This window comes from Tyto alba, unplaced genomic scaffold (genome assembly GCF_018691265.1).
Source record: "Tyto alba isolate M040663 unplaced genomic scaffold, T.alba_DEE_v4.0 Super-Scaffold_30, whole genome shotgun sequence".
Classification (NCBI taxonomy): domain Eukaryota; kingdom Metazoa; phylum Chordata; class Aves; order Strigiformes; family Tytonidae; genus Tyto; species Tyto alba.
In genome coordinates this window covers 6,663,439-6,676,521 of record NW_024881305.1, presented here as the reverse complement: position 1 = coordinate 6,676,521, position 13,083 = coordinate 6,663,439, and the positions used below count along the sequence as shown (strand labels likewise).

The following is a 13,083-nucleotide window of genomic DNA, read 5'->3' as shown; positions in this document are numbered from 1 at the left end:
GAGTAACCTGCCTCTCCAATTCTCACTGTTAGAGAAGCCACAGAACTCGCATCTCCTCAGTGGTCCTATTTCATCCCAGGTGATGTGACTACATGGTCTTGGTGGTCATAAAAAGACGGCTGACCAGTCCTTTCATTAACCTGGCAAATTCCCCAGAATATCTTCAAACAATGAGTTTGATGTAGATAACTTCTTGCACTGTACAGAAATCCCTCTCAGTTTTAAATGTCCTGCCCTCCCGTTTCGTTGCACACTGACTACTGTTGGCATGAGAAAAGGGCCTAACAGCATCAGACCTTTCTTCAGGATTTCAGATATATCTCTCAGTCCTTTTGTTACACAAAACTCAGTAACAGGTATGAATTTATAAACCAGAAAAAATATCTAAAAGGCAACATTACCTGGAAAATCCCTACTAAGTAACTGCTGACCACAGCTTTACAAAAAAATCAAGATGAATCTCGGTACTGAAGATAAGCTTCTGCTGCTAGCACTGATATGCATCTACAGCACTCATCCCTCACAGCTTTGCTGATGGATGTAATTTCAGCAGAATATCTAGGGAGGATAAAAGCATCCATGAAAACATTAACAAATAAAATATACTGGGAGAAGAAAAAAAAAAAAAACACAGTAGTGTAAAATCAAGCCAGATATTGCAGAAGTTGAATACTCAGCTGGGGAGCTGCCCAGCTCAAAACAAGGCAGAAAATAAGTATATTTAATGCAAAAGAATCCTAGCATGAAATAGGCTCTGTCTTCCCCGGACACAGCTGATTTGCTGTTCAAGTCTGTCATTTGACAGCCTGTTTATAGATTCTCTTGCTTCAAAACCATTATGGCTCTGTTTTCAGCACACTCTTGCAGGAGGCACCACAAGCCTCCTCACGTGTCAGGTTTCTCAGGCGTTCAGCAGCGCATCCTGCTCCTTCTAGGATTAGTGTATTTTAAAAGATGACATTAACATACCCAACTGTCCTTGTGGACATGGATTATTGGGTCTGTGTCTGCAGAACACTTCCAAAAAACTTCTATATTTTCAGAATATCACGCCAGCCTTAGCTAATTAATCCTAACAACACTTGTCCAGGACAGCTCTGAAAATATCTTGATCTCCCTTAAGGACACGAAAACAAATCAGACAGAAAGTGGACCTGTCCTTCCTGCGCCCCCCGGACTTGAGGAGCGCTCCGTCACCGCCCCTGCAGCCCCCCAGACGGTATCGCTGCCTCGGTAGCTCCAGAGCCCTCCTCTCGCCTTCCCAGCGCACGGGAAGGCAATACAGCACGTGAAGGTTGGCTGAATGCCCCTGCTGAAAAAGGCAACAGCATCTTTGCATACCCGGAGGTAGAAATACATGACAGGGATAAAGCCCAACCGGGCAGGAAAGCGGCACACATGAGCAGCAGCTCGCTGCGCTCGAGAGCTGTGGGTTTCGATGGGGTAATTCCAGCAAGGCAGATGACACAGCTAATATGCCAGAGGAACCGTGAATTAAACCCTAAACAAAAGATCTAACTATCCCCAGCCCTCGTACCATAGCTGTTAATTCCCTCCTCATTCGCCATGTGCAAAACCAAGAAAGGAATGAGTAATATTTGCTTTTGTTTTCATTGTATCATTGCAAGTGACATGATCATTATTTCACTGGAGGTTCAAAGCAGCATTGGCATGATTACATTGGACTTGTACCTATTAAATGGAGGGACATGAGCTCCTCTGAGCTGTCAAGCCCGACATACGCAGGCTTGCAATGCAACTGAAACATTCTAGCTGAATTTTAGACAGTTTTTTCTCCTTTGTGCAAATCAAAACATTGCATAGTGATTTACTTGCAGTATAAAAAACGATGTCTTGCACCTGGAAAGCTACATGCTAATTCCATGCTTTATTCTATCTCCTTCATGAAAAAGGCTTTCAAAATCATATTCTGTTGTATGGTACATAATGTTATTACTCTGTCCTTATTGTCCTAAAAGCAGAAACTTACGGGCTGCAGCAAAATCTTCTTTTGACTCTACTGTGCCAGGCAAAAGGTTACAGAGATAAAGAAGATCTCAACGAGTTGTTAGTGCCAGTATGAGGCAGAAATATTAAATCATTTGAAGCAGCATTGTTTCTGTTTCCATCCTCCATGAGATATTTCAGCTTTCATAGGCTGTGTGTGATAACCACACGGTTGTGCACCACCAGGCAGGAAATGTCCCTTGACCACTTAAACAGAGCAACCAGAAAAAGCACAGTCCTCTTCTGACCGTTTGGTCCACAAACCAGCTCTCCCCACATTCTTGCATTGGCTCTGAGACTTAAACCAAGTCACCTGGGGCACAGGATTGTGCCCCGGGACCCCCGGAGCGTGCCGCTCTGGGGGACTGACCGGCCCCCCTCGAGCCAGCTCTGGAGACGGGGGTGGATGCTGGACCCGACACTCTGCCCAAAGTCGGGTCTTGTACTGGTAAGAAGGAAGGGATTGGGATCCAGGTTTAGCAATTTGCAATTGCACTCTTATCTCCTCTGCATCTAGAGAAACCAGCGGAGACAATAGCTATACAAAAATGGTAATTCATGAACCGTAAGCCCCTCCCCAGGTGCACGCTTTATACTGGCTGAAAAATTGGCATGTCAAAATGCTGCTGCAAAAGAGCAGCCTCTGAAAAGCTGTTTCACTGTCCCCACAGAGTTGTTATTGCTGTAGCACCTTCCAACGCCCCTATATCACAGGATCATCCAGCTTTTTGACTACAGTTCCCTATTTCTAGGGCTCTGAATGTTGCACAGAGAGATAGGATCATCAGAGATGCTGCTGAGAGTCTATTTTTAGAGTGAGTCATTTGATGAGCTGTTCAGCACCTTATTTATTGCTGTCTCCAGCTGGGGAGCTAAGCAGTGTCCAGACACCTCTACCACTAAAACCAGAATTGGAAGCAGTGACCTCTATTTGATAACATTTTCTGTACTGACAGAGAGAAAAACAACAGCACATTATGCTGTCAAGGCTAATAGCTGCTAATTAGGGTGAGTGACATACGACCCCTTTTATATCCAACGAACATAAAAGTCACGCTACAAATAATAAAAACATTGAAATTCTGCATTCACATTCTTTTCCAGTCTAAATAGTGGCCACTTAAAAGTCATTTCCTATTTTGTTTTTTTCCTGGTTTGTCTAAGGCTTTACTTGAACTTTACATTATATGTACAGTGAGCAAGGGTCGCACTGTTCAGTGTTTCCTTGGTAGGAAATGGGGCTTTGAAGGGACACCAGGAGAAGAAAAAGGGACAAAGCAAAGCTATGTCATTGGAACCACAGGACACACAGGTGCCTGGCATCTCACCTCGCACGGCCCCTAAGCAGAGCAATGAATCCAGTGACTGAAAACCGGCTGAATCTGTGGCCCTCTAACTGGATTCCTTGCAAAATAAATAGAAAAGACATTTATCTCCAGGCACGTTCCACATCTAACCTAGCTGATGCTCAGCATTTATCTCTGGACAAGCCTGGAGCCACATGCAGGCTGTGCTTACTCCATATTTCTGTACAACTGCCTTGCATGATTAATATTTGTAATGCAGTCGCACTTGGGGCTCACTGGTAGGCGTTGGGTATATGCTGAACACGGGGCAGCTCCTGCTCTGAAGAACCCAGCACCTACTCAACCAAGCAGGCAAAGAATAAGTAACCAATTGCCATTTCATAAATGGGGAACTGAGGAACAAAAAGCTGAGGAGATTTACCAGAGGTCACATAAAAGTCTACTGAATCTGCAGCCTCCTGTTGTTTTATTACAGGCTCAAACATCCCATTAGACACTCTGAATGTTAATCATTACCTAATTCTTCTATCTTCTTGCTGCTCTAATGATATTATTGATGAATTACTTAAAATGCACTTTCTGTAGAAGAAATTTTTTAGATGACAAGTTGCCTTTTACTAAACAAATTAATGGGAATGTTAAGTTCTCTCATTCCAGTCTGGGAAAAAGAAGTTTTGGGTTTAAAATGCCCAATTAGTACTAACTGAAATACAATATTTGAGATTATTTGGCACTGTATCTGTTACAAATATGCCATGTGGCCATTAGTACCTCATGGTACCATCAGGACAAAAATAGTCACCCCAGCAATAAATAGTGCAGTAGCTGCGTATGTCAATATGGGAGCAGAACAATTTCAACTTTATAGGTTCATTCCAAACCCCATCGCAGTCAAAGGGAGGCCTCTCATTAAGTGCAAGAGGATCTGGATCAAGCTCCAGCTGGGTTTCCCTCTGATCAAAAAGCTAGGACACTTCCAGACATCAGCATCCCTCCCATGGCAGGTCAGCCCAGTAAAGGCAGGGAACACGGCTGCAAGCGCACGCCGCGGCCGGCAAACCCCCAGGGACGAAGGCTCCACTGATAACCCTGCGGTGGGTCCAGAAATCAGCCTTACAAGTTTTAGGTCTGGTTCCTGGGCAGCCTGCTCCAGCCAGGGCAAAATTTCTCATCGCACTATCTCTCACAGTGGTTTGGCAAATGGAGTTCTACATCTCGCCAGCAAAATCCTCTGTGCTCCAAGACAGTTTGATCTTTCCTGATGGTGGTTGAAAGCACCTCCTCTGAAGTCCCAAGTAATGAGGTAACTCTCAGCCTGTGTGTAAGAACAAAACTCTGCAAGACAGACTGAGAGCCAGACACTTCTTATTATACTTTCTACAAATGCACAGAAGGGCTTTCTCTCAGTGCTCCAGGTCACTGAGATCATGTTTGAGGCATATGATTAATTTCAGCTTTATTGTGTTAAGGGGTGGAAGGAGAAAAGTAAGATAGATTTTTTTTTTTTTTTCCAGAATGGTGTTAAATGAGGCAGAAGAACTTGTCACTTAGCAAGAGCTTTTAAACTGTCTTTGCATAAAGCAGCAGCTAAATAGTTAATAGACATAAATAGCATTTTATTGATCTGAGGTATTCTGAGGGGTTTTAATGCAGGTGAAGGCAGGAAAAGGATTCTGCTTGGGATAATTAAACCTTAGCTAGTAAAGCCTGAAGCATTTAGACAAAACCAAACCCAACCAAACAAAAAAAAAAAAAAAAAAAAAACCACAAACCAAAAAAACAATCCCCAAAACATGAAAATGCCAAAGAAAAGCTGTCACTCAGCCTAAACCTAAGCCCTTCCTGAGACACAGGTAAGTGTGATAGCCCAGCGATGATAATCTTCGAGCCAGCTGCTTGGCCACACTGGCTAGCCCCCGAGCCCAGAAGGAGAGCACGGGAGAGACTCCCAGGAGCAAGCAGTTAGTGGGTAATGAGTTCTGCTTTTATTCAGAGACCCTCATACCAACAAGGTCTTGGATGGGGGAAAGAAATTCAGCCGATAAAAAAAGGTGTTTTGACATATTTAGTTTTCCCCCTGGATGTAAATTATTCTTAGCACAACTCTATCACCATAAAAGCTCTTTGCTGATCATATGCAGACAAACGTAAATCATTTTGCTTTTCAGTATTTACTGCAAACACCAGAACACCCCAACAAAAAGCACGGAAATCCCAAGCACCATCTGATAGCACCCTGAAACAAGGGATGTCTTCCTTAGGCCCAGATTTTAATTTTAGCAGCCCTTCCCCATCTACCACAAAAATTCAGCAGGTTGCAGTGCCTAGAACCTCTCTACTCCAGGGTGTAGCCAGGTCACAAAGACCGGCTCGTAGCGGGATTTCAGAGTACAACGTGTCCTCCTGAGCCACAGGGGTACTTCAGGAATTCCTGTACCCCAGTGGTTTGTACACAGTCATTCAGTAACAGAGGTTTTTTGTTTTTTGTTTTTTAAATCTGTTGTTATTTGGCTGCTTGCTGTTCTCTTCCTCCAGATGAAAATTACTTCAATGAATATTGATATACATTTGCATGCAAGCGTGTAATAAATGGCTCACTGAAACAAGGCCTGTAAATTCAGTCAGCGGCTGTGCTAATCACATTCCTGTCATACTCTTGGGGCATTAGCTACAAACGAGCTTTTTGTTACGTGATCAGAACACACTGCAATCCATAGCCAGCTTTCTAGATCGGTTTTTATTTGCCTATCAGCCATTTGCAGAAGAAAGCATTGAAGTCACTTCCAGAGGGCAAACTGCAGGGGAGGAAGAGCCTCCCGTGGAGGTTACCACCACATCTGCTGAACGCAGGGCACAACATTTGCACTGCCAACATCTGGTGCCCGCTCGATAACAGAATTTGTGCTGAGACACGGGGGAAAAATGAGTGATGGTGCAGTCAGAAGTAAGAGGTCCGATCACCTGGGATGCAGCATGGGGATTGTGTCAGGCCAAACCGTAAATCAGAACTCAAAATCCGCATTACCTTCGCTGTAACGCAGCATCAGTGAGCCAGAGCACCAGTCAGGTGCCCAGGACCCAGAGCAGTTTCAGTGCTGTATGTTCCAGGAGGGAATCACACCCCTGCTCCTTCTTAGGGCACTGGCGAGGAGCCGTAAGGCAAAGCTCGGTGGTTCTCTTTGCAGAAGGAGAGCATTAAAGCTTAAGCATAAAACTGCTGCAGAAAGCTTTTGCGATATGCAAAGTTAAAACAGAAGAAACAGCAAATAAGCACTCAACAGTAGTGATTTCTGTTGCGTGGAATCCACAGAACCTAAACCAGCATCATCTTCCATCTGTGCAAAATGGGTTATTCCATCTCGGATTCTGCCAGTATTATTTACCATACAAATTACAATTGTTAACCAAGATCGCTGGGTCAAACCCAGTGCAGAGGTTTGTCTGAATATTTTTCAGCTAGTCGCACATTCCTGAGAATTCCCCCTTTACTGAATCTAGACTGAATGAACCCCAAATTCCTGACTGTACAGATGGCAAGGAAACTGCTGGGTTTTGAAATAGAAGTATAAATCAGTCCTTATTTGCACCTGGATACAAGGGAATGAAAACATATGAACCTAATCCCAAGCAGGCGTACAGTTTTCAGTTTGTTAGAGCTCATCTACATGGCGAGGTAGGTACTAAGTGAGTGAGGATGCAAATTTAACACACTCAGAAGCTGCCTGAACTGGCACATCTATTCTGCAACAAAAGTGCCTTTCTTTGGTTTATCCTAATTCATTGCCAAAGCGTGGTGCGAATTGTCATCTCCAGGATGGCAGCACCACATGAATTGTTGCTTGCATGGTGGATGTCTAAGCTTTAGTGTCTAACCCGGACACTCAGTGCTGCGCACTCAGGGAACCTGAAAAGGCTTTTGGTGCCGCTGCACTTGTCTGAAGGAGGGGCTTCCCTTTGTTTTTTGTTTGTTTGTTTTTTCCCCCCCCCCCTCCCCCTCTAGTTATGGTGACATGGTGCCCAAGACAATTGCTGGGAAGATATTTGGCTCCATTTGCTCCCTGAGCGGGGTGCTGGTCATCGCTCTGCCGGTTCCAGTCATTGTTTCCAACTTCAGCCGAATTTACCACCAGAACCAGCGAGCCGACAAGCGGAGAGCGCAGAAGGTAAGCCGTCCCGCGCAGCCACCTCCTCCCAAAGCTGAGCAGCTACCGGGAAACGTCAGCCCCAGCTTGTCACCACGGGGCTGGTGAGACACGAGTGACGGTTCTGAGCGTTGCAGAGGGCCGGCTGCATCCACCCACCCGCGCCCGTGCACGCTGCTCCCCCCGGGTGGAACAGCCCCTGCCTGCGGGGACACAGGCTGGGTCACCGCACGCGCTGTGGGCTGGCATATCTTAAAAGGTCGGGAGCAATAGGGCTTTTACTGCTCTCCTTTGCAACACACCAGCCTAAAAGAAATAGATACATATACTCATAAACCCTTAAATCATTAACAGGAGCTGTTTATCTTTCCGGCTGCTTGGTTCCTGTTGTCTCTCTGGAGTTTTGAAAACACCCATCCAGAAACACATGCTTATCAGTACACATACCCCCTCAAAGCTGCAGACTGTAACATAGACAAAACACTGGGAACACACAAAAGCCCCTGGAAACGTGAGGGGATTACTGAATATTCCAAAATCTGAACAGTTTTAACCAGTATTAGTTTACTGATTTACTAAGAAAGTATAACGGTTTTATTATATCTCAATTTCAGTCTGCTAAATTACACCAAAACCAGAATCAGGTTTTTACAACAACTGCAAGCTAAAGGTCTGGGGTTTCTTTCTCCCTATGGAACGCTGTCTGCCAGAAATTCAAGACTCAGGGGACCTGATGGAGAACAGTAGTAGAAAGATGTGCTATTTCTGCTTCAGGCAAGCATCTGGGCTGTGCCTACTTCTTCCATCTCAGAGAGCTGAGATTCAAGACCTACAAAACCACAAAATTTGGCAGTCAAAACACATAAGGAGAGTAGCAGAGAGAGAGAGAGAGTCACGCAGGAATAAGTTGCAGCCTCCAGCAGTCACTGCTGGGTTTTACACATACCTGTATTAAGTTTGGCATTGTACACGTAAAACCTCAAACTGCCATAATTTGGGGAGGTGTTTCTGAGAGAGAGTTGTTTATCTGATTTGTCATACAACATGAAATAGATTAAAAAAAATCTGAAGATATCATAATGGAAGTCCACTCTGTACCACACACTGTTCAGTCAGCAGCCGGACAGTGGGAAACCAGTCTGGATCATTACCTTCATTTAATGAATTTAAATGACTTGCAGCGTGGGTTGCCTAATGTGAGCCTGCAGCCAGGCATAAGGTATCTGGATTTAACTTGCAACAGGAACGTGCTAGGTGTCAGTGCACAGGAAGGACTGGAGCACTCACATAAAGGCTTATGAAGGGAACAGTGTGCAACAGCTCATTTAAATAATTAAAGACTTTGAGAGAAAGCACTTGTTCTACTGAAATGGCACATAAACACAGTATGAGACTGGACCTGCGTTACCGTTTTGCCTAAGCAGCAAATAAATAGGCAAGACAAATAAACAAAAAAGATTTGTGCATAACCATGGATCACAGTACAAGGAAGCTCCAGAACTGACTCCAGGTCTGGGCTTTTGGATGAATTTGTCCTCTCCAGGCAGCATCCCAAAGTTTTTTTGTTCTGATTCAAATTTTCCTTTATTGTTGGACTGCGATCCACTTGGTGACAAGGAAACGTACCAGCACCTTTGATGCCGGTATGATTGATTGCAGCTTTTATAAGGTTTGCTATATTGACACACACAGTGTATAACTTTCTCCCATTTGAATTTCTAATTCCCTTGATATTGGATGAATTTCTGGGCTAAGAAAGTTTTCTCAAGTCAGAAGTGTGAGTAATTTTCACATGATTATCACTGTGTGAATACTAAAGAGAACGAAAGAGACAGAAGCACACTAATGACAGTCTCTCTGGAGATGATCGGGACGTACGCTGGGATGTTCAGAATCAGCTTTGATAGCATACTTGTTCCAGCATCATCCTCCAGTGAATTCAATCCCTTATTCAGGAATAGGGAAGTTTTAGTAATAGTTAAAACTCCGTCCCCATCTAATTGAAGATACAAAGAAATTTGCATGGCTTTTTTAAGAAGGTGGAAAAAGCTCTTTGCATTCTCTCAGTCCTTAAATATGAAGAGCCCATCAGTAGCAGCTCCTTGTAAGCAGAGTTTAGAGGATACAGCTTTGAAGAAATAACATAGACATCCTTCCTAAGTTTCTAGTGTGCTAAATAAATTATTTTTCTCTTTTAATTGAAGAGTAAATAATTTGTAGGGTATGTATTAGTATAAATACTTTAGAAGAAGCTCTATTTAGTTCAGGAATCATAACTATGTACAAATAGGCTTCAGACCATGCTTATTTATTTTTTATGAACTCAGACTGAGTTTTGACTTTATTATTCCTCATTGGAAAAGTTAAATTGGCTGGATGTGACGTTCACAGATTTGAAGGTCAGGGTGTGAGTAAACTTGGACTCTGCAGTGCAGTGGGGGTTTCCGAGGGGTGCACTCCAGAAAACAGGAAAACACAGCTCAGCCTCAATGTCCCTCTGGGTTATGATGTGCTCAATCTTAACTTTGCCTCTTAGCTGTTGAGGCAGCACTGGTCTAGCAGGAAGAGGTATTTAAATAGCATTAATAAAATATCACGAGGTGGCTGTTAATTATCAACATCTATTCTCCAACTAACTGAGGAGAAATGTTCCTTAAAGAAAAAAAAAAAAATCCCCCAAACCAAACTACCAGTGATTTAATCACCTTGAAGATAAATTATTCTTTGCCAAACCTGCATTGCAAGAGAATTAATTACAAGGAGGGAGATCTGGCAATATTAAGTTATTGTGCTGTGTCATCAAAATTTGTCCTCTGGCATGCAGCAAGGCCCAGGTCAATCTGAATGGAAGATGAATTGATCATTTCTGACACGGTTCATTTTGGTAAAACTGGTTTGTTTTTTTTTTTTTCCCCAAAGACTTTTTGTTTTTCCTTCTGACTGATGTGCTAAGAATAGACCTTCCTGACTTTGAAAAGATGCTGTTCTTTAGTGAATGTCACAGCCTTTGGTTTTAAAAGGGAATTTGACACTTAAAAGGCTTGACAATAGAATGACTTTGTAATTCAGATACTGCTGGCGTCCCTGCCTTGCTGTGTTCAGTTTGCAGCATGGATGCAATGTGAAGGAGGAGACAAGTATCTGGTGCTGGTTTGAGGACTACACCTCCCACTTCTAGAAAGAGAAAGCAGAGGCAGTTACTAACAGCTACTGAAATGCTGCTCCTTTAGCAGCAGTAGAAAAAGTAAAACAGTTCATTGTTAGAGACTGAGTGAATACAGCCCCAAACCCCAATGTTATTCCCACTGGAGCCGGGCAGTAGAGAAATGCATGGCTGAAAGACTGCCAGGTAATACGGTAGCAAAAAGAATAGATGCAGCCTTTGAGCTTAGTGCAGCAAAGATCTCAGAAGTGCAGATTGCTCTCCCAAGGTTCACAGGAATGTTGTAGACCTCTGAACTCACAGACTGGTCAAAAATCCTGAAAGAATGACCCATCTTGAGTAAACCCTAGTTGCTGACAGGAAAATTTAATTCCATGTTTTTAAGTAGAGAACCAATACTAAAATCAAAGGCCCTGTCTTTACACAGACAGTAATAAAAAAAGGGAAGAAATTAGAAGAAGCAAACACTAGACCTCTTAGTGAAAATACTGTTTTCAAAGTGTTATGGGAGCCTTTGTTGGTCCTTAATCTCCAGGTCCAACGACTCTCGTCTTTGTCCAACTTTACAATAACCAACTCTGATCCCTCAGCTAGAAAGACTCTGCTAAGTGCAGCAAAGTTTGTTCTGTTGGGTTTTTTTTGTTCCTGGAATGGTGCTTCAGAAAGGACAACCAGAGATGCCTTCAATATCTCCCCAAATTGCTCCAGTACAGTCCAACTAAATACAGCGGTACAGCCCCATCGGCTCCAATGTCCCTTTCCCTTAGGAAACAGAAGCTGACAATAAACTGCCCAGGAGCTCTCAGAAACGTGAGTTTGCTTAGGTGGGCCAGTGACTGACAAATAGCAGCATGCACTAGCAGCTTTTCGGTAACACAAAATGGTAGAACAGAAAAAAGCACTGTAACAAGGGCAGTAGAGCATTACAGGTTAAGCCTATGTGGTTGTTAGCCCCAGCTCCCTGCACACATGAACTTATTTGCAGATGAAGATGCTAAATCCTCAAAAGCACATTTAAAGCCGTTTTTGAACAGCCTCAGAGGGCACATTGAAGTAGAGTGGCAGCTGAAATGTTTGGAAATAGCAGCAACAGCCTAAAGCAAACTGGTCTCTAGACCAGCCCCCTTAGGGCTAAAATTTAGCCAACTGAGTTGTTCCAGATCTTCTCGGTTTGGGAGAAAACAGATGTTCAGAAAGGGACCTCTTACACAATGAAGCATGCCTCCTTGCATTTGCACAACAGAGGAGGGAAAAATGTACATGGTCAGATGCTGTGAAAAAAAACCCTCTTTAAAGTACATTTATTGTTTAATGGTTAAATTTGCTAAATGAGTTAAAATACTGAAATGGCTGATAATATCAGAGGGATTAGCGTGGTTTTAGTGGTGTTTTTCACAAGGGCTAAACTGAAACTGTTGTCTATGAATATATAGATGCTGGGGGGGCTGGAGCAGCTCCCCTGGGGGGCCGGGCTGAGAGAGTTGGGGGGGTTCAGCCTGAAGAAGAGAAGGCTCCGGGGAGCCCTTCGAGCGGCCTCCCAGGGCTTAAAGGGGGGACAGGGGAGGTGGGGGGGGACTCTGGATCAGGGGGTGCGGATGGGACGAGGGGGGATGGTTTTGCACTGAAAAAGGGCAGATTTAGATGAGCTCTAAGGCAGAAATCCTTCCCTGTGCGGGGGGTGAGGCACTGGCCCAGGGTGCCCAGAGCAGCTGTGGGTGCCCCCTCCCTGGAAGGGTTCAAGGCCAGGTTGGACGGGGCTGGGAGCCCCCTGGGCTGGGGGAAGGGGGCCCTGCCCGGGGCAGGGGGTACCACTGGGGGGGCTTTAGGGTCCCTTCCAACACAAACCAGTCTGTGGTTGTATGAAAACTTCAGTAATCACAGTGCTTGGTTTCAGGTCTGCAGTAAATACGCTTTTGAGGACTACAGCTTCTTAGGCTGTTCAAATAATTTCATTTATTATCTGGTGGCCTTTGACTGTGAGAACAAGCAACATACTGCAAAATCCTTGAAATAGACTTCACATTTCATCCTGTAGACTAAGTTTTCAGGAAAGATCCAAACACCTGGATTTAGGCAAGGAAAGGACTACCCAGGACAAAATCGTTTTGCAGAGCTGCTCTCACACAAAACTGTAATGTAGAACTGAACACTGTGACACAGGCTATCAAAGAGTAGATGGTAAAAATTAGGTGAAGCAGAGAAGGTGACACATTGCCTGGTGGATGAATTAAAGCATTCAGTCATGGAGCCAATATCCAGCAGAAGAAAGGAGCGAAGGAGCAAGGAAGAAGCCGTATCTTTTCAGATAGAAGTCAATGAGAGGAAGTAGATGGAGGAAGGTTATTCCTGATAGTGAGCGCTACTCGCGAGATGGTTGCACGCAGGCAGCTATGACTCTGCAGACTGATGAAGAGACGTAACTATGGAGATGCTTAAAGGGGGCTTAAGCCAAAAGGAAGGAAGA

At 44.1% G+C, this 13,083-nt stretch overlaps 1 protein-coding gene across 5 annotated transcripts in view; it reads left to right on the top strand.

Moving 5' to 3' along the window:
• KCND3 (potassium voltage-gated channel subfamily D member 3) overlaps nucleotides 1-13,083 on the top strand; it is a 131,546-nt gene that overhangs the window by 88,583 nt on the left and 29,880 nt on the right. For all 5 annotated transcript variants that reach the window (XM_042799902.1, XM_033009494.2, XM_033009495.2 and 2 more), the window contains exon 3: nucleotides 7,315-7,477. In XM_042799902.1, the coding sequence (XP_042655836.1) occupies nucleotides 7,315-7,477 (163 nt within the window). The remainder of the gene's footprint in view (nucleotides 1-7,314; nucleotides 7,478-13,083) is intronic.